This window comes from Ruditapes philippinarum, unplaced genomic scaffold (genome assembly GCF_026571515.1).
Source record: "Ruditapes philippinarum isolate M1 unplaced genomic scaffold, ASM2657151v2 ctg1773_1_1_1_1, whole genome shotgun sequence".
In the NCBI taxonomy this organism is placed as follows: domain Eukaryota; kingdom Metazoa; phylum Mollusca; class Bivalvia; order Venerida; family Veneridae; genus Ruditapes; species Ruditapes philippinarum.
In genome coordinates, this window is record NW_026856077.1 from 67,577 (window position 1) to 90,221 (window position 22,645).

Consider the following 22,645-nt stretch of genomic DNA (forward strand, 5'->3'; position numbering starts at 1 on the left):
ACGGTAATGAATTTGAAAAAGCATGGGAAAAATTCAATAATTTAGTGAGCCCCTTATGATTGTGATGTCTTTTCTTTTAGATTTAAATTAAATTTATAATAAGTTTGTAGGGGTGTTACTACATGTTTATAATTTATTCATAATTATTTTTAAACTCTTCCCCCACCAAAATCTGAATGTTTATAATTTAATCATTCTTCCTCAACCTGAAAAATTCCTCCAAGAAAGAATTACTTGCCAGTTCATTTATATGTAAGGTTACCGCTTAACGAAAACTCTAGTAGTTGGCACCAAAAACCTTTTATATAGGTTTTTTTTTCTCTATCCTTTTTTTATAATATTTTTTTTTCTCTTCTTTTTACTTCTCTATAGTTCAATGTTTCAAACAAGCTGTCTAAAACATTAAAAACAAAACAAAAAAAACATCAAAATGAATAAAGTGTTTCTGTTAGCACTATTAATTTTTCACTCCCTTTTCTAGTGTGATACCTTAACATGTTTTATCAGTAAATGTGTATGATTTTTTTTCTTTCCTGGTAAAGGTATATGTGGGTTATGTATTTACAAGTGAATTGTTTTGATTTTATTTCTTTAGTTGGAAAATTGACTGGTGAGATAATACCTGTATCATTTTATATTTTCTGTTTTTGTTGTTGTTGTAAAGACATAAGTGGGTTATGTATATACAGGATTACTGTTGGTTGTTGTTGTTAGCTCACCTGACCACGAATTGGTCAAGGTGAGGTATAGTGATGGGGCTATGTCCGGTGTCTGTCGTCGTGCGTCGTGCGTTAACAGTCTAGCAGTCACAGTTTTGATTGGATCATCATCAAACTTTGTCAGAATGTTTGTCTCAATGAAATACAGATTGGAAATTTGTCAGGAAGGTTGTTTTGATGATTTCTAGGTCAAGTTTGAAGATGGGTTATCTCCGGTCAAAAACTAGGTCACAGGAGCTAAAAATAGAAAAAGCTTGTAAACACTCTAGTGGCTGCAGTATTGATTCAAATATTCTGGAAATTGGTCAGGAAGGTTGTTTTGATGATTTCTGGGTCAAGTTCGAAGATGGGTCAACTCGGGTCAAAAACTAGGTCACATGAGCTAAAAATAGAAAAAGCTTGTTTACACTCTAGTGGCTGCAGTTTTGATTCAAATATTCTGGAAATTTGTCAGGAAGGTTGTTTTGATGATTTCTGGGTCAAGTGCTAAGATTGGTCATGTCCGGTCAAAAACTAGGTCACAGGAGCTAGAAATAGAAAAATCTTTTTAACACTCTAGTGGCTGCAGTTTTGATCCAAATTTCCTGGAAATTGTTCAGGAAGGTTGTTTTGATGATTTCTAGGTCAAGTTTGAATATGGGTCGTGTCCGGTCAAAAATTAGGTCACATTGCCCAAATATGGAAAAATCTTTATAACACACTATAGGTCACATGTTTGACTCAGTTGTCATCAATCTTGGCCATGATGCTTGTTTTAGACATTGCTTGGATGCGGTTGTGTCAGGTGAGCGATCCAGGGCCATCATGGCCCTCTTGTTTTTTAATGGAGATTTGAAGATATAATTGTTTTTCGATAAGAACAATATGAAAATCAGAAGTGTTTTTGGAAAACATTAATTAAGAATGTAAATAGCATGCTATAATTATGAGTTTATTTCTTCATTAAAAATGTATTATGTTACAATCAATCAAATAGTATAAACATCCAAAGTAGAAATATACTTTTTTCTCACAGTCAACAGAAAAATAAGAATAATGTTATAACATTTCTAGTTATATGTTGGACATAAAGATTTTAATTATCGACAGCTTAGATTGTAATTTAAAAATATATTACATTATAAAAAAAACAAAAACAAAACTCCCATAGAATTTTTAAAAATTAAAATCTTTACTTGAATTAGTACTTGTAACATGTATTATATATAATTATTAAAAAAGATAATTTAAGTTTGAATGTATTGTGTGTTTTTTGTATATGTGTAAAAATATGTTTATTATTGGAAAAAATAAATGGGTAACCTATGGTTACTGAAATTTAAAAAAAAAAATCTTTGGAATTTTGACTGTTGTCGTTGTAAGCAGATGTACAATGTGACTGAAATAACATACTGATGTCTTTTTCAACAATGATAACTATACAATGGCCATAAGACCATTTATTTTACTAAAAACAAAATTAGAAAGGTTGATAATCTTATACTTATTATGATTTCCATTATGTAATAAAGATTATTTTTTATAGGGCATCAACAGCAAGCAGTGTTCAGTCTGCTGGACAAATGGGTACAGCAGAGAGAACTTTCCTTACACCTAAACATGCACAGGCTAACATGCCTTCCAATGTCCCATCACTGGATGAATTTGATGCTGAGATTGAAATATACAGGGTAAGCTTCTTTATTATTGCAGTGGATGAGTTTTTAACTTCTGACTGAATGACTTATTCTTTAATTACTATTATTTAACCCTTAGCCAGTGGCAAATGACTTTACCCATGCAACCAGTGCAGACCAAGATCAACTAGTACATTTTTGCTGTCTGATCATGGTCTGCACCATTTGCTATTCAATCATTACATATTTTGAAATTTCCCTGAGAATGATTAATTGCTTTTTAAGATTGAGATTGAAAGATGGACAAGTCGATTTAAGAAATTAAGAATGGTAAGGGTTAATGGATATGTATACTTCAAATAAAAGAAGAAAAAGTTTATGGAAGATTGTATAAATGTGACAAGATTGAATTACAGTATGTGGTGTTGGTGATGTGTTGAAGGACACTGATTTTGAATCACTGCAGTGAGTTTAAATCCTTCTATGGACTTTGAATTCTTTCATGTGCAAATCCTATCCAACTTGGTGGGTTCTTTAGAGTGCTTGTTTTTTCAAGAATTTGTGCTTAGAGTGACTTCTGAGATCTTTATCTGAAAACTGGAAAGTCACTTTGTGACCCTAACAGTGTAAGTGTGATTTATAATTCAAAGAACAAAAAAGAGAAATTATAACTATATTTTTTTATTTCTTTAAAAAAGAACATATTTGTAAGTCAACTGTTTTGTGTTATAGACTGCCAGAGATGAGATACAGAGTTTAGAAGATTTCCACAACATCGGTTGGTTGAGAGTTGACCTTCAACCTATAAAACAAGTGCTCACAACCTATGCTGCTAAATGGATGTGGACATTTACAAAATATCTCTCTGATCAGGTATAACTATTAAACTTGTAGACTGGCTCTATTTTATCATTAACAGGAAATTTTATACTTATTTTGAGATTGAAAACCAATCTTTTCTATTTAGAGCCTTATGCACTTTGATTTTTGTTTTATTTTAAGATGGAATTTCGATTTTAAAGATGTCTTTGGAGTAAAATTATGGCTTATGTAGTGATTCTGTACACTTGAATGTGAAACATCGAGCACAAGGTATTAATTTCTTATCATTAATCTTATCACAAACAAGTTGATTATTTTAATTTATAAATTTCTGTTACACATAATTTAGGTGACCCATATGCTGGAGAGATTGGATGATTTTTTGAAGCGTATAGAGCCAGAGATAGAGAGTATAACAGGGGAGGAGAGAGACACTGCTTCCTTCATGAAAATGATGAGACTCTTTAATGAGGTATTACTCTAGTTTTACCAACTTAAATGACTATGGAAAAAGTATAAATGATAATTATCAACGTGGGATACAAAATTGTGCAGTTTGTTGTAATGAACACATCAAGTAGGATTTCTTTAGAAGAACACATTTTTTATCTTTATTGCCAAACAAAGGAGAGAGGTTGTTCTTTATATGTTTGTGTTGTATCCAAAGAATCTTGGGCTTTAGCGATACTAAGTTAAATGTATTGATACATTTATATGAGAATAGTACTTGTTAAGTAAGGAATCAATTTGTTCAGCTTATACAGTTTTACCTATATATACCTATACAAGTGTCAACAATGGCTGTCAGGTTTCAGTCTTCAAGTTAATATACATACTGTTTTGTTGTTGTAGGTATCAGCCCAGCAGTCGGAGATGGATGGAAAGTTTGCTGCCATGCACAGAACTGTTCTGCTATTAAAGAAGTATGGTCAGAGACTGCCAGATAAGACCCAGCAATTGTTTAATGCTGCTCCAAGTAGATGGAATAATCTCAAGACCAAAGTATCTCTGGCCAAACAGAGGCTCGGACCTAGAATACAAGAAGAATCTGTCAGAATTACTCATGTAAGGACCATGGGATAACTTTATTTTTATTGTGTGACTTATGTAAACATACTTTACAAAACTTTTCATTGAAGAAATCTATGAAATCTAAAGCATTGGTTCAATATGGATTTAGAACAAATTCTAGAAAAAATTTATATTGAAAACAAGGAAATCATTTTGACTGGAGATTTTAACTATAATTATGACCCACTTACTCGATCTACTAATAACACATGCTGGAATAATATTACTAACAGTTTCAATTTAAATCAACTTGTTGAAAAACCCACCAGAGTAACTCAAACATCTAAAACCATTATAGATCATCTCTATACAAATTTTTCTCCACAATATTTCTGAAAATATCCATCCTCAATTGTCCATTAGTGATCATTTCCCAATCTGTTTCACACCGCAAAAAATATCAAATACAGTTACCAAAGACCCTTTACATCAGATAATACAGTATCGAAATGTTAAACAATTTAATGAAACAGATTTTGTGGAATCTCTTGAACAGCAGCCTTGGTCAGTGATAGAGAGATATTTGAAGATCCAAACGATGCTTTGGATTTCTTCAACTCTTTATTTAATGAGGTTTTAAATTTCACAAGCCCCTCTCAAACGAAAACGTGTAAAACACACACATCTCCCAGACTGGTACAACCCTGATATTCTTCATGCATCTAAACAAAGAGATAAAGCTAAGAAATTAAATAACAATGATGAATATAAATATTGGAGAAACACTTTAAAAATCTAATCTCAAAGTCAGAGAAAAATTACTTGTGACGCAGAAACTATAAAAAAAAAATAAACACAATACAAAAGAAATGTGGAAAAATCTTAAACAATTATCAGGCAAATCTACAAACCACCAGACTAATTATATTCAAGATGAACGCATTTAAAATAGCTGAGGTTTTCAATAACTACTTCATTGATATTTTCAAATCTTCTCCAGAAAATTGCTCAAACTTATCACAAGAAGATGAAATAAGATTGCATGAGTTTATTGAAATGCATTCAAATGATAAATGCCCTTTCAAGATACCTGAAATTACAAGTCAATTTATAAACAAAGAACTACAAGATCTTGATGTCAAGAAGTCAACAGGTCTAGATGGTATAGGAGCCAAATTTCTTAAAAATAAGTTCTAAAATCATATCCAAGCCTTTGGAGAAAATATTCAATCTCAGTCTATCAAGTGGCTTATTTCCTTCTGCCTTTAAACAAGCAAAAGTAACACCTATACATAAAAAGGGCAACAAAAATGAAAAAGGTAACTACAGGCCTATATCAATACTACCAGTTCTATCGAAAGTTTTAGAAAGACATGTTAGCAATCATCTTAAATTATTTCTTGAAACTAACTCTCTTTTTCAGCCAAATCAGTCTGGCTTTCGCACAAATTATTCATGCGAAACTGCTCTTACTTCAATTATTGACAGCTGGATCAGAGCAATAAATGAAGAAAAACTTATAGGGACTATATTTCTGGACCTAACAAAAGCATTTGATTTGATCAATCATAACCTATTATTGAAAAAACTACAAATGTATAACATACATGGAAATTCAAATTTCATGGTTTAGGTCATACCTAAGTGATCGCACACAACAAGTATGCGTGTCTGGAAAATATTCTGAAGCTCAGGATATAAAATCTGGTGTGCCTCAAGGTTCAGTTTTAGGTCCTCTCCTTTTCATTATCTACATTAATGACTTACCTTTGCATTTATCACATTCTACATCAGACATGTTTGCTGATGACACTACAATTACCTCATTTGGACACAGTATCAGTTCAATTTGTACAAAACTTCAGTCTGACCTAAATTCCATACAAAAGTGGTGCAACAGGAATTCAATGATTCCAAATGCTAATAAAACTAAAGCTATGTTTATTTCACCTTCAAATAATATCTATAATTCTATCAGTAATACTAGTGATTTCCAGATCACTCTTCAAGATGAAAGCTTACAATTTTCAGAAACAGAAAAACTTTTAGGTGTCCATGTTGATCATACACTGAACTGGAAAACACAAGTCAAAATGACACTGAATAAATGCAATTCATTACTATACCTTCTTTTGAGAATAAAACAATTTCTAAATGTTCATGTAAGGAAAATTTTCTTTAATGCATACATTCTTCCCCACTTAGACTATTGTTGCACTATTTGGGGAAATTGCAGTAAAGAACTCTTAAATGACCTGTATAAATTTCAAAAACGGGCAGCACGAATAATATTGGACAAAGATTTTGATGCACCCACTGATGATTTATTTTCTGAATTAAATTGGATGAAATTTTCTGAAAGAGTAAATTATAAAAAAGCTATTTTAGTGTACAAGTCCCTTAACAATCTTCTCCCTGATTATATGCAAAATCTTTTTACTTACACTGAAAATACACATTTAAGATCATATCAACAAAACAACTTCAAATCCCAAAACCTAGACTTGAGTTCTGCAGAAAATCTTTATCATACTCAGGGTCAAAAACTTTGGAATTCTCTTCCCTTAGATATCAGAAACTCCACAAATTTACAATCGTTCAAAAATAATTATCTTAAATGGTGGTTTTCTGGTGGGAATAAAACACATCAAGTTGTATTATAAAATGATAAATGTATATCTGAATTGCAATTATTATATTCTTATATAATGTTTTTTCCCTAGATTTTCATTTTACATGTTTCTTAACTATATTGTATTTGTAATTATGTTGTTGTTTATCATACCTTTTGTTTGTAAATGTTTATATTATGTACATTGTATATTTGATAGAGGCTCATAGGGAAGACTGGGCATGCCCAACTATGTTGCCTCTTTAAATAAAGTCTTTATTATTATTATTATTATTCATATAGACATAAAGATGAGCTTGACATCATAAAGTGACATCATCACATGGTGAAATAATTTTTTCACTTTCATGATTTTATTATTTCATTCATCAGAATGTTGCACTTACCTTATTAATGACAAGATAAAGATATGGTTTTACTCCCTAATTTTCTTTTTTTTATCTAACTTTAGGATCTGGAAGCATTTGGACGTCGTGTGAACACACTCAGTAAGGAGTTGGAGAATTCAGACATATATAACCGTGAGTGTGAGATAGGTGAAGCTTGGGACTCTATTGATAGCTTCTCTAAAAGACTGACAATACTGGAGAATGAGGCTCAAGATTTGATAGAATTACAGGAACTACTAGAGGCCTCAGTTGTTAACTTTAACGTCCTCCCAACGTAAGTATCGGGAAATGTGTCTTTATTTATAAATTCAACAAATTTCTTGTGATATAAACTTAAACGTCCTTCCAACTAATGGATTCAAAAAAGGTGTTTTTATTCATAAATTTAACAAATTTTTTGTGATATGATATTTCTGTATAACAAAAATGTACCATCTTTGTTTAATTTTATGTTTTGCTTTTACTGTCTTTTATTTTAATATCATATTTTTTGTATGTTCCTTTACAACTTACAATTTTCAAGATATGTATGGAGAAGAAAGTAGAGTCTTTTAGCTAGAGAATTTAGGTCTAAAGTTTTTGATATTTCTATTTCAGATGTCGTCATGAACTAAACAACTTGAAACAAGTCTGGGAAACAAAGAGGTATGATAGATTATTATGCTTTATCTAATTTTATGTTTTCTTATATAACAATGTCTCCAATTGTTTTGCTCAGAAAAATTGTTATATTCATTTCAGTTGTTGTTAAACATATTGTTTCTTACTGAAATACAGTCATTAATATGTACACGTTTAATTGGTGAAATGACATCAAAATTGGCCATAATTACTGACGTACAAGTTGAGCTCTGGATATTTTTCTGATTTTTCAAACTAGATTTGATTGAAATCATGACTTCCAGCACAGAAGTTTGCTATTTTTGAAAAGTCTCTGTGATGTAGCAGTATATAAATATCAAAGCCTTCTGAGCATGATATTAATGTCTATAAGAGTCTCAATTTAAATAACCAAAGTCGTATGCATTATGGTAATCTGACCTAACTAATATAAAATATTTCCCTGTTTATGATAGAGTAATAGATGAACAACAAGGAGAGTGGAAGAGGCACAGATGGCAGAAGATGAACACCAAGTTCCTACGTGATGAGACCAACAAGCAGCTGGAGATTGTACGAGCCTTGCCGGAGGATGTATTTACATGGGATATTTACATGGGCCTTCATGAATCCATCACAAATATTCAGGTATTTTTCTCATAATTTGTTCTAAGTTTTGTTATAAAGGTGGTGATGATGTAGAATTAAGTACAAATCAAATCTGTCTATATTGTAATTTGTGAGTGCATAGTTCGTAAAATACAAAGTGAAAGTTAAAATCTCTGACTTTTATTTAAGGGGCTGAGATTGATATTTTTGTGTTGTTTTTTTTTTCTTTATTTTTCCAAGGATTGAATAAAATTGTATCATTAATCTTTAATGGTATTGAATATCTGGCTTGAAACAGAAAAATTGTTTAAATGCCATTTGCAGGCTACTGATTTAAAGTAATAGTTAAGGATTGATGGATAAAATGTTATGATTTTAGGCTTGCCTGCCCTTGATTGATGACCTCAGTAATCCTGCAATGAGAACACGTCACTGGAAACAATTGGTTCGTGTAACAGGTGGCGCCATCTCTATTGATAATGACTCATTGAAGAGGATGACACTCGGTGATCTTCTTGGTCTTGGACTTCAACGTAAGTTATACAATGTTTGTTTTTCTCTGTTAGTTTATAATATCTTAAAAATATGCTATGATCATCCTTAAGTAAAATATTTTACCCTCAGAAATATATTGAAATCTATTAATTTTTTAGTGAATATGTCTAATTTGAATAAAAGAATGAATAAACTGTATGGAAGTTGCGTCCCTTATTAGAGGTCAAGAAAAGTTGGTCCTTTCTTAAAAAAACTGCCAGTTTATATATTCATATTGTGACCACCTATAGTGTGTAGAATTTGAAACATATCTACTTTGTGTAAAGTCAGATATGTTCATTTAATATTTACGCAATTATCAATATTTTCATATATCAGATTTGAGCATAGTATATCTTAAACAGTAATTAGACTTTTTTGCAATAATATTGTTTAAATTGTTTGTATTTGGCTTGACATTTTCATTAATTTACAAGATTAGATTTTAAGTATGTGATGGTGATAATGCATGTGGGTATCTTGATAATAAATTATCCGCCACAAAACAATTAAATCAATCTGATTTTGGAATAACTCAGGTTTCATGACATTGTACAAAATAGCCCAAATCATCTGTTGCTAATTGAATGACAGCTTCCTTAATATTTGGTATTTAAATTAAACGTTTAAATATTTTATATATTACAGAGCATGTTGATGATGTAAGAGCTATTGTACAGAGGGCTGTGAAGGATCTGTCTATAGAACAGTCCTTGAAGACGTACGAGGAAGTGTGGCTGAGTAAAATCTTCCAGTTCCTTGTACATATACGTAGCAAGAATGCAGAAATGACAGGCGATATGACAGTTCATGTAAGTTAAATACTGTATTATATTAAAATCTTACCTCTTAGGACATGCCCAAAACTTAGATTTTAGTACAATCTTTATCAAATCCTAGCTAATGTCATTTTTGCTCTACATTTGGGGTTATTCATATAAGATTTGTGACGTAAATGACTGTACTGGGAAAAGAATTTTTTTTTTACAATAAATGAATATTTTCATTCAGCATTAATAAAAAATAGTTTGGTAATAATGACTATAATAAAAGATATTTTGATATAATGACTATGTTAATGACAGGATAATCAGAGTGAGGTATCACAGAGTGAAGCAGGTGAGCAGGGACACAAGCCGGGTGTCAGTCGTAGTCAAGTGAGGACCACAAGCAGGGTATCAAACCAGAGCTCACACAGCAAGAACAAGCGTAGCAGTATAGCCTCCCTACCAGCTTCTCTACTAAACCTGGCTGATGTAAGTCATCATTTATATGATCGTGTTAACAATATTACTATATATTGCATTCAGTTGTGATGTCATTAATGTTTATTGACTTAATACATTGGTCAAAACAACAAATCAATAACATGGTATGTAGCCAATTCATATGGAAAATTAATTCCTCCAGTTTTGATAAAAGTACCTTTGAGTATTTATAGAAGGTATACAAAAAAGGATGGACTTTTGTTGTGTAAAACTCCCTGCAGATTTAATCAATTAATAATCATTCAACACATCAAAATAAAACTTTTGTTGTGTAATATTCTTTATGTGCATGTCAAGAAAGTGTGATTACATTTTTGATAAAAAAACAACAACAACAGAATATTAAGCATTTTGAAAGCTAAATTTTAATTTTAGACATTAAATTTCAATGAATTTCAGCCAAAACCATGATAGTAAATTTTGGTAAATATTATTTTTATGCTTGTGGTCTTGCCCATTACACATGTACTATTGTTTCATTTAATTTCTTGTATTTTGTTAGCACAGGTAAATCTGAATTTTAAGATCGGAATTGCTTTTTATTTAATGTTCATATAAACAATTTTATCATGTTTGAATACTTTTAGCTCTTCCTAAAAATCATTGTAAAGGAAAAATAATCAGATAATTTTATGATTTAGCAAGAAATGAGATTGATATTGTTCAGTTCACAGGAATTCATTTTATTTTTCTATTATTGCTTTTGAGTGTGTGTATATAATGTTTGTATATTTTTATAAACATTTTTAAAACAAATATCAACATATTTAAATACAAATATACAATTAAGATTGTAATTGACTGACAGTTTAAAGTACCTGCAAGCAGATGTGAAAAAAACAAAACTTTTTCAATTGGAATTTCCTTGTGGAAAACATAGGTTACAAGATTGTAAATGTAAGTGGGTGCTCCTCTGGGCTTAAACAAGTTCTTCTGTGAGTATCTCCTTAATTTTTCAAGGAATATTAACCCAGCATTCACAGAAATAATTAATCATCAAGTGCTCTGATGCATAATATTGGAATTTTGTGATTAGAAAAGAGGGCCTTTGCTTTTTACCACATACACAATATTGGCAGAAAACCTGGTTGAATTTAACTTCCTGTCAAATGTTAAAGAATAAAATAGATAAATTACCAAATAGTTTATAAAAAATTATTGTAATTGAATAGATACGTGGAATAAATTTGGTAAGTGAAGAAACCATAACCTAAACTTTCACTTTGATTTATTTATTATTTTGTTTACATGAGATATACACTTTTATATAATATTGTAAAATATCACATTATTTTGTTTTTTCTTCTCACTATACATGTAACTTTGGAAATTGTGTGGAAATAAATAATGATTGAATTTTCAGGAAAGTTCATTCTGTTGATTTCCAATCTTCCCATTGAGGCATATAAACATAATAACTTATATATTAAAAAAAGTAGTTTCCTAGTACTTATATTTTATACAAGATCTAATATATAATAAAAGATTTAATACAATAACTTTTTTTATATTAATCGTAAATCTTCTTTCTTAATGTATATCATTCATCTGGCTAACATATAGCAATTAAAGCATTTTAAAATTTTTGTAATGAATATTTTTTTTGTAAACCAATTCTTCTATACATTTCAAGAGCATCATATAATTTCAAGTGTCAGAGTATTCCTTCATGTTATATTATGTAAAACACAGATTATCCTAATGTTGTTTTTTCTTTGAAACTATTTATTTTCCAGAAGTATTTGCAAAAGAGACATGTCCAAAAAATTTCCTTGAATCGTTTAAAATCCGCACTTTTGGAGTATGACATAATGATAAGTTTTTTCTTAAGAAATCAATATAATAGAGAAGAAATGGATAATTTTTCAAAATAATATGCCAATAATAATTTCTGTATTATCATTTACATTTCATAGGATACAGGGCACCATGTGCTTCTAGCTAACACTGATCCCATCTTTGAGGAGCTTGAAGGTCACCAGGTCACCTTGCAGGCGATGCAGAGTAACAGTGCTGCAGGCTCGTTCCTTGATGAGGTTGTCAAATGGCAGAAACGATTACAGACGATAGAAGCTGTACTATCAACATGGCTAGAGGTGCAGGAAAAATGGGTGGAGCTAGAAGAGGTATATTAAGTAACAATATGGAAGCCATCTTGAATCTGTTAAATTTTCTATTAAAGGACTGTATATCACTTGCCCCTCTACTTGGAGGGTGGAATTTTTTCAAGGATAGATGCTATAAGGCTTGTTTTAATTACTGATCTGTGATTACACCAATTGTCATCAAATACTTAATACAGTTTATGTGTCCCTTAACTCCAGCAGGTAAGGTAGTTTTGACCCCTGGTGTTGCATTGAAGTTTGTAACATCCGGGATAAGCCAAAATCATCATTCCTAATTTGGCGCCCTATGACCTACACTGTGTTGGTACGCTGTAAAACCAAACAAACTAATATAGGCTGAAACCTAGGGTTTCCTTCAGTGTAAGCTGGAAAGTCACCATCTGGCACATAGGGAGCCAGTGTAACTTGAAAACACCAACAAAATTATAATATATGTAAAAGTGAAGAAATAGAACAATATAATGTTATATTTAAAAGGTTTATATCTTATAGTTTTACATTTTATTCTATTTTATCACAGGTGTATTCCAGTGCTGATGTAAGGACAGCATTGCCACATGATGCTAACAGATTTGCTATTGCTAACAGAGATTTCAGACTTCTGATGAGAGCAACAGAGAAAAATCCTAATGTGCTGCAATGTTGCTCTAGAAAAAGTAATTTATCTATTATATTACACCAATTCTTGTTGTACTTATTTATTCAACTTGATCTACTTTTGATTTTTATGTCTTTTTCTTTTTGCGTTCAAAAAGTTTTTTTGACAAATCTTGCAATTGTCTGATATGCACTTCTCAAATATAATTTTTGTATTTATACAGACTGTCACTACATATAATTATATTTTAATGAAAAATTGAAAATTTTCAATCGCTGTCTGGAACAAACAATGTTATACAAATGAAGAAATCCATAAAAACCACAATTTAAGTTTGACATTTATGATTCATGTGTTTCTTGTCAATAAGTTAAAAATGTTATGAATTTCATGGTTTATGATTTACAGTGAGTGATACAGATTTTATTTTACTAACTGAACCATTATTTCATTTAAAGTTAATTTAAAGTATATAGCAGTAATTGTTTTATTATTAAAGATATTCTCACAATATTGGAGCACATGAACCACAGTCTGGAACATTGTAGAAAATCGCTGTTGAATCATCTTGAGAGACGACGACAAATCTTCCCACGATTCTACTTCCTGTCCATGGAGGATGTTCTACACATCGTCTGCAATGGTAACTTATTTTTATATTCTTTCAATCTGATATCTGATTGATGCCAATTTATTTAAATAGATTTAATATCAAATAAACATATTTCTCTTTCTTCTTTGATACTGTATTGTAAGCAAATGTAGAATTTATTTATAGAACAAATGTCCATTTTCTTAGGAGTGTTAGCAATACATGTCCTTTGTGCAGGGGTGGCAAAATAAATTGTCCGTATTGCCCAGGTTGTCCCAAAGCTTATACGGACAAGTGAAATTTGACCAGAATTTACTATATAATTATCATATTGATAAGTACAAAATATCTCTAGGCAAAAACGGACAAGAAAATCAAAATTTTATTTTGCCGCCCCTGTTGTGCAGTATTTCACAAATATTGTAGCTTCTTAGACTTAAGATGATATTCTCATTTCTTTTTAGGGTATGACTTAAGTCAAGTGAATCTGTACATCAGTAAATTATTTGAGAACATCGGGAGTTTGGTGTACGAGGAGGCAGACGAAAGTGACAAATATAACTTCATGATTACTGGAGTTCAGAGTTCCCTCGGAGAAAAACTCCTATTTCAACAAGTAAGTTTATGTAAATTTTCAATAGATTTACTGGATATACAAACCTATTCTTTGCACAATCACATGTTTTAAAGTTTATATAAATGTACATGTAACTAGAAGAAATTAAGAAAGAAAGGTCATACTTAAAATGAAATTGAATATGTAAAAGTTAATATACATTAAATTATTAGGCTTTATAAGAAAGAATTAAGTTGGTCTGAAAATTTTATGCAAGAATATTTATTCATTACTAACTGCTTGATTTTTTATTTAAAATATATGGAATATGTTCTGTATTTTACAGCCAGTGACATGTGAAGGGCAGATTGAGACTTGGCTTAGTAGTTTTCTACAAGGGGTCAAGGGTGCCCTACAATTTCAGCTAGCCACTGCTCTAGGTGTTGAGAAAGCACCTGCAAAAACACGCCAAATTAGAAGTGCTGGATCTAGAAGGGTCACTGTTCAGGCTCAAGAGTCTAAATCTGCCACAAAAAATGCTAAAGGTAAGGCAACAGTGTATCAAAGTGATAGCATCAGTACTGCCTCAATTACTTTAGTTTGATAAGATTTTTATATATTTGTAAGTTCCTTAAATTTAGAAATGAATGCTTTGATGAATGGGTGTTTGAACAGTTATGTTCCTAATTGCTAGGAATCCTTATTTTTACTAAACTTGATTTAGTGTTGACCAAGATGTAGTCCAAAAAAGTACAAATATTGTAAAATAATAATTTTCTTTTTACCCCGTGACTGATGATTCATAGATTAGAATAACTGCCATAGTATATATATTAGGGATGGCAACGAATACCAAAATCAATACTCGAGTACTCGGTCATTTTTCCGATCGAGTACTCGGTTACTCGGATGATTTCTGATGATCTTTAAAGTTTTATCACACAATATCAACACGGTCTGCATGCTACTTTCGTTTTCTTTTTTAAATCATAGAATTCGTAACTATAAATAGGACTGCAAGAAATACATGTAATAGTTATAGTACATGAAACGAGTTAGTTACGAGGATATAACACTGGCTAGGGCGACATCAAGGGGTGTTTCTGCTAAAAAAAAATGGCGAGGCCGTTATTTTCTCACTAAAATACAGGATGACCTTGAAGGGCAAATACGCTTCAACGGATAGAAAATTCCATGTATGGAAGTACCGTATATGGAAGTGCCAGATACCATATATGGAAGTGCCGGACTATTTTTGACGTTGGTTCCGATCTTAGCTGTGTATAAACGTAGCATTTGGAAACGGAAACCAAAATTATAAAAGGCATGGCCGGTTTTGCAAAAATTACCTTTTCATCCGTCAGTCATAAGTTTATCTCTTGACAGCTACATTTCATTTTCTGAAATTTCTTATAGAAGTGTAATATAATAAAAAATCATTTATAATTCAAACGAAAATAGTCCGGCACTTCCATATATGGTATGTGGCACTTCCATATACGGTACTTCCATACATGGAATTTTCCATATAATCAATGGAAAATTATGTTTTAGAAGCTTTCTGAGCCTATGCAATTTTCTACTCGCAATGTTGGAAAATTGATATTTCACTCGACCTTCGGTGACATATCAATTTTTCCACCGCTGCTCGTAGCACAACATAATATTATGTTTTTATAATTAACAAGTTTCAGCTACAAACTGTCTAATATTTAAAGTTAAATTTACGATATCATTTTCACACCTCTGCAAGGATGTTTTGATTGCATTTACAGACACGTGTACATTTCGAATTTCTGAACTAATTGGATACACCAATCTTTCTAAATCGCAAAAAAGTAGAAATTAAATATTTTTTCCGAGTAATCGAATATCAATTTTGTTAACCGATATTCAGACGTTCGATCGAGTACTCGATTAACCGGTTACTCGTTGCCATCCCTAATATATATATCAATGGTGTAAATAAAAAACTTATGATGTCTTATGAGTTTTATGAAAAAAGGATTTAATATTTAAGGTATTATTCACGTTACAAAATGAAATATTTTTCCTTGTAGCGGAGAAAGCAGGAAGTCGGACAAGCAGTCGAGCTGGAGGAAGCATAGATGGTAAGGAAAAACAGAAAGTTCCGAGCCGTCCACCCTCCGTCACTGAACAGATATTTGAGGATGGCGTGGATGACCCGAAGAGTTCATGGACATTAGATCATGTGACTGAGATAGTGTATCTGGCCACACAGGTACAGATGACAGAACAAATCGAGGCAGCTTTAATGCAGATGGAAGAAGGCAAAGATGATGCTTTAAAGGTATGTTTCTTGTATTTATAGAGCCAATTGTTTGCTTATGTTTTTCAAGATTTTAAATGCCCTTTGATTAAAATCAAGGGAGACACAATTGAATTACAACTTTTCTCTCAGTAACAGATTTTGATATATCTTAAAATTACAAATGAAGTTTTCATTTTAGTTCAATTTACAACAGATATGCTCCAAAAGTGAGATAAAGAATATATCTCACTACTGTATATTGTGTTTAATGTTCACTAATATTAAGTTAGGGATATTACAGTTCATGTTTAATAAAATCAAATATATCATCCTTAAGGTATGGGGTAATATACAGGACATGTCATAAGTTTAAATAATCCTCAATGTATGGTGTACTATACAGGACATGCTGCAGAAGATCAATGAGAGTATTGTAGCAACAACAATCTTACTAAAAGGTATTGAAGGTGAAAAGGAGAAAAAACATAAACACAAAGGTCAGTTGTACATTTGTGATATTGATAGAACTACTATAAATTTCTTAATATAATGCTCATTCACAATTAGCACTTAATTAACTTCACCAAAAATTTGGAGTTTTTGGCAATATTTGGAATTTCATGCTTATAACTTACGGAATTTTGCATTCTTTTTCATGTCCTATTTTATACTTCTATTACAAAAAGTTAAAACTTCATTGTTTGTTCATTATCTTATGAACAGCAAAGCAGGAAAAAATGTACAAAATGAAAAGTTATGATTTTATGATGATTTCTTGTAGAATTACAAGTTAAGTATTTTGTAAATTAGACAAATCTTAAATCAAACAAATAAAGCCTTTGAAGGTGAGAGGTTTAGATCACTGACATCATTAGCTTTTCACATAATTATACAAATATGTTCAAATCCTACTTTATTTATGAATCCCTCCATGTCAGGAAGTTATAAAGATTGCTTGCAGAAGGTCGGTTTGGGGCTACAAGCAATGTTCATAACTTCCTGACATGGAGGAATTCAAAATTAAATTAGGATGTAGTTATCCTACATCAGTAAAGCATACAAGAAATCATATGACCATAACAGTGTTGGTAAGACATTAAAGTCATCTTAACAACCTTTATTAAGATGTAGAAAATTAACAAATCTTTTAAACCTAAGGAAAAACAATTCCTTTTTCATCTGAATAAGGCCAAAATTATGTTTCTTGAAATAGGTCACAAAGAAGGAGACACAGATTTTCTAGATGATACAAACTCTCTGGCTGGAGGTACAGGTGTGAGAAGTAGTAATGCCCCATCACTCGGTGCATCAAGGAAAGGTTCAATGTTTGATATAGCTGGATTAGATACAACCCATTCACCTATACCTGAAGAGGGGGATGAACAATGTAAGAATAGCTGATTGCTATTAATAATCAATTTTTTCTTGATAATTTATTATGTAATACACTTATAGAAGTTGAAACTAATTTATTTAAGCAAAATTTAATAGTGTGTCATGTGGAAAAAATGGTCTTCAATGTCTTCAATGTGAGTGACAGCATGGCCGAGTGGTTAACACGCGTGACTTGTAATGTAAGGATTGGCTGGCCACGTTGATTGGAACAAAGTTAGGGGCAAGCCATTGTTTCCTTGAGCAAGAAACTTTACATTCATTGCCAGGAATGGAATAGATATTTGTTTTAATAAGCTTATAGCTTCCAATACAGTCAAACTAAAATAAATACTTACACTAGTTTCACATATGATCATTGATACATTTTACCAATGAGTGAAAATAGTGATAATGATGTTGATAAAGTGAAGCTGAAGTTATTTCCTTTTGTTAAATTGAAGGTCCAATTATACATAGTCTCCCTGTTTCTTTAGTTTTGACCCTTTGTTTTGACATCAAAAGTATCATTAAGATGAGCAGTGGCTAGTAATAGTGTTTATGGGGTTCAAAATCTGCAAAAAGGGTGATCCTTCAGAAGCATTAAAAACAACAAATTACATGAAAACTGCTGACTTGGTTTGGTTTAGGCGGTACATGAGGGATAATGAAAAAGTGCAACATCCCTCACACCCCCTAGCATTGATAGCCTCATTTATGTTATGACCATGTTTCCTTAATATGACAATAATGCTGTTTTTTTTCAAGGAGCCAGGTTTGAATGTAGTTCAATTAAGCTTCAAGTATCCATGTATCAATATTGAGTAACATATATATTATTTAATCTTAAACATCATTGAAGTTAATAATTGAGCCGCATCATGACAAAACCAACATAATGGGTTTGCGACCAGCATGGATCCAGACCAACCTGCGCATCGGCGCTTTATGATCAGGATCCATGCTGTTCGCTATCAGTTTCTCTACTTGTTATAGGGTTTGTAAGCAAATAGCATGGATCCTAATCAGACTGCGTGGATGCACAGGCTGGTCTTGATCCATGCTGGTCGCAAACCCATTATGTTGGTTTTGTCATGACGCGGCTCATTTTTATATTTTATAAATTGATTGGTGCAGCACTGGTTGAGCCTACAACAATGGAGCCTGTGGATACTATGAATCTAGCAGCTATGTCACTTCCACCGATGAAGAAAGAGGAGGAAAAAGAGGAGGTTGAAGAGAAAGTAGAACCAACAGAAGTAAAACTGATGTTGTTCCCAAGTCAGATACATAAACTAAGCTGTCTGTTATCACTGCTAGCTCACCTGAGGGACCTGGTGGAAGGTTTGTTGGTGATGGAGTCACCCTCACCTATACAGTCTCTAGACTGGAAGTCACAGCTTCAGTATAGATTTGCAAAGGAGAACAGGGGTGTCAGTGTGAAGGTAAGTACTAACAGAAAAATCTTTAAAAGTATTTTTTAAGGCTGAAGGTTTAATTGTTTACAGCCTTAAGTTTCATCATATCTTTATGTTTATAAACAAACTTTGATCTCAGTTATCATTCAAAATATACATTTATTAATATTTGCATTTACATAGCTTACATCATACATGTATCAATTAATTCAAAAATGTAGAAAAAATAGTTATGGTTATACCTTGGTTACTATTTTTGACATATTTTTGCATGTACAATGGGCTTATTGTAACAAAACTTAACATACCATTAATATTAGAATCTGTATAAGAATTCATTAAATTAAAGTTAGTGTCCTTTTTCTAAAAGGCAAAGTTAAAAAAATGGAAATGATTTACCAGGGAATAAAGAAATTAATTAAATTATTAAGTGTTTTTGATTGTTTTAATATATACAGTGTCTAGATGTAGAGATGGAGTATGGATTTGAGTATATAGGTTCTAGCACACGTGAAGTGATCACACCACAGACAGAGAGGTGCTTCGTTGCCATGACACAATCTATAAATGCTTACATGGGAACATTGTGTGTGGGACCAATCGTAAGTTCTTAATTTTTATGGTAAAAAAGGGAAATACTATGCCCCCAGTACACAGTGTCTGTCCGTAAAATGACAAAACGATGGTAGATACATAAATGAAATTAAAGTTAAATTGGAAGCTACAAATATTTTATAAAGATAAAATAAAGAATGAAGCAAATAAAGAGAAACTCTGAATATTGATTCAAATGCACCATTTTTTTAAGAAGATTGTATAACGCTTATATTCTTACACAAAACATTTTTTTTTTTAAATTTTTTATTGATTTTATTTTTATTTTGTAACAGGATAGTGGAAAGTATGAATTGGTACATGAATTAAGCCACAGCTTTGGTCACGCTATGTACAAGTTCAACTGTACCAAGAGTGTTGACTACTGCGGCCTACAAGACATATTCCGCGGAATGGCTTCTACAGGCTGCTGGATTACTTTTAATAACTTAAACTCTTTATTACCATCAGTGCTTAGTGTGTTTGCTCAGTTGATCTCAACTGTGTTCGAAGCTCTGAGAGCCGGAAAAGCCGCGGTGCATTTACAATCAGACGATATTCAGCTGAATCCTACAGGAGCTTGTTTTGCTCTTGTAGACAGCTGTGTGCCGGTGACGGCAACAAATCCGGACAAATTACTTATATTCCCGTCAGTGACGGCAAAACTACCAGATTATGTGATGAGGCAATTTAGAACGGTGTCGGTACCGAGACCAGATCTCAGACAATGTCTCGAAGTGATGTTGTTTAGTCAAGGTAAGAATTATACAGTAGTGAAAAATACAGATACGTCTTTGTTTTTACAACTGAATAGTAAAAAATAAGTAGTCAGCTGCAATTTCTTAATATTCCCTTTCAATATACTAATGTTTCAGCTGAACAGCCTTCTTCAGGGTACATAAATAATTAATAAACAATAAACAGAATTTTATTTCAGCAGCACATGCCTTCAACAGAGATGACGTCAAAACCTTAGTTAAAGAGTTTGACATTTTGAATTTCTTAAAAAAAAAAAAAAAAAAAAATGCTAAGAATTTTTTTTAATGTTAACTTGTAGGATTTATCAATGGATCCATGCTGTCGGAGAAGACTATGACATTAAAGGAGCTCTCGTGTAAACTGCTGGGAACCAATACCTTTATCACAGAGAATATTTCTCTAGGTAAATAATCTTTGAATAATCTCTAATCTAAAAATATTAGAATAATCTCGTAATATTGTAAAGTAAATGTGAATTTTAGAATTATTGTTGATTTTTTTATTACCATTACTTACTTTAGTTTTAGATAATCTCTAAAAAATATTGTGAATAGAAATTGATAAGTAGAGATTTTAGTTGGATATTAATCTCTAATCTTGAAATTTTTGAAATTATTTAGTTCTTGGTTTAGATATTAATAGAATATAAGAGAGTAACAAGTAGTTTTATTTTAAATTTTTAATGTTGAATGTATTTCTAATCCTAGAAAATATTAATAGTTTATAGAATAAAAGAGACTCATGTAGAATTAAGCCATTGTTTGTGTAGCTTAAGTAATTGGAAAATTTTAATTTCATAAAATTGATGTGTGCTTCAGAATTTCTTTCTTCAAAAGTTTGAAGTCTCGATAACTTCTGCTTTAAAACATATTGTTTACAAAAGATATACTTTTATGACTTGGCTGCATTAAACATTGCGCTCTTGTATGAAGACAGCTTTTAAAATCCCAGGCTGAATGATAATTTCATTTGCTTTATTCAAAGACTATAAAAAATATAAAAAATACATAAAGATTATGAAATTCTGTCCAAGATTCTAATTCCCAATGTTACCAAAAAAAAAAAGTTGAACATCTCTTTTAGTAATTCCCCCTTTATGAGGGTTGTCCCAATAAGTAAATGGGAGCGACAATGTTTTAAACACAAAATTATCAATGTGTTTTTTGTAAAAAAAATTACCGATATTTGAAATGTGATTGCAAATGTCAGCATATGTTCTATAATAAGCTGAATAAGTAAAAAATGAGAAACACATTTGAAATGTTTAAAACATGTTTGAATTTATATCTAAATGTAGGATAGGACAAATAGATCTAAACCAACACAATTTTAAATATCAATACATGTTTCGCTTTATTAGCTTCATCAGTTGATACATAAAGGAAATGATGTAAACATACCAAGAAAATGTATCTAAATGTACAAATTCAATTCATTCCTTTCTTAATAATTTTGCAATAAGTGGTCTTTAACTCTTCCAAAGACAATGATATATAAATTTACACACACCTTTTGATTTATTTTGATGGTAGATATATTTCAATGTTTTTGATTTTCATTAAAACAGACAATATTTGGATGGGTAATTGTGTTTCTGTATAATTAATGTTTATTGGATTCATACATTATTCTTAGATTGATGACAAAAATTGCAGTGCTTAAATGTATAATAAAAAGTAGTTTTTGTTAGATTTTGAAAACAAAATTTGGGGCTTTATGGTCCGAAAGGAAGCAATGCTGATGGCTACATGGGGGGGGGGGGGGGGGGTTATACTTATTTTGGTGTAAGTGTATGAATCCATGTGCTTATAATATCCCAGTATTTTGCTTAAGTTGTGGTCAAGACAGGTAGATGTCTTGTTGTCTGTTCTGACCACATAATGTTGGTGATGTTTGTCTAATGTGTCTTCCTAACCTTTCCAAACCTTACCCTTATTTTTCTTACAGCAACTTTAAAATGTTTTCAATGTAATATGCAAGCATGTGTGCCAATACCATGTGACTTTTTAACATCTGTTTAATATGCATGTTTATGCATGTAAATTTAACAGGTAGTCAACATATATTAGTTTTTTATTGCTTGAATAATGATTTATAAATTTCATTAGAATAATAATGGATGCAATGTTTTTTTTTATTATTTTTATTTAAAAAAAAAC

General features: G+C 31.3%; 1 protein-coding gene across 1 annotated transcript in view; it reads left to right on the forward strand.

Annotated features, from left to right (window-relative positions):
- The window catches only part of LOC132745326 (uncharacterized), a gene marked incomplete at its 3' end in the record, with an annotated part of 94,589 nt that overhangs the window by 19,338 nt on the left and 52,606 nt on the right, over window positions 1-22,645 (forward strand). Inside the window, 22 exon segments of the mRNA XM_060734218.1 lie at window positions 2,245-2,389; window positions 3,068-3,208; window positions 3,507-3,629; window positions 4,010-4,222; window positions 7,252-7,463; window positions 7,787-7,834; window positions 8,266-8,437; window positions 8,778-8,931; window positions 9,581-9,744; window positions 10,018-10,188; window positions 12,117-12,326; window positions 12,847-12,982; window positions 13,424-13,567; window positions 13,981-14,132; window positions 14,419-14,617; window positions 16,133-16,383; window positions 16,748-16,841; window positions 17,558-17,731; window positions 18,853-19,160; window positions 19,592-19,735; window positions 20,024-20,483; window positions 20,785-20,889. Coding sequence (XP_060590201.1) covers window positions 2,245-2,389; window positions 3,068-3,208; window positions 3,507-3,629; window positions 4,010-4,222; window positions 7,252-7,463; window positions 7,787-7,834; window positions 8,266-8,437; window positions 8,778-8,931; window positions 9,581-9,744; window positions 10,018-10,188; window positions 12,117-12,326; window positions 12,847-12,982; window positions 13,424-13,567; window positions 13,981-14,132; window positions 14,419-14,617; window positions 16,133-16,383; window positions 16,748-16,841; window positions 17,558-17,731; window positions 18,853-19,160; window positions 19,592-19,735; window positions 20,024-20,483; window positions 20,785-20,889 — 3,920 coding nt within the window.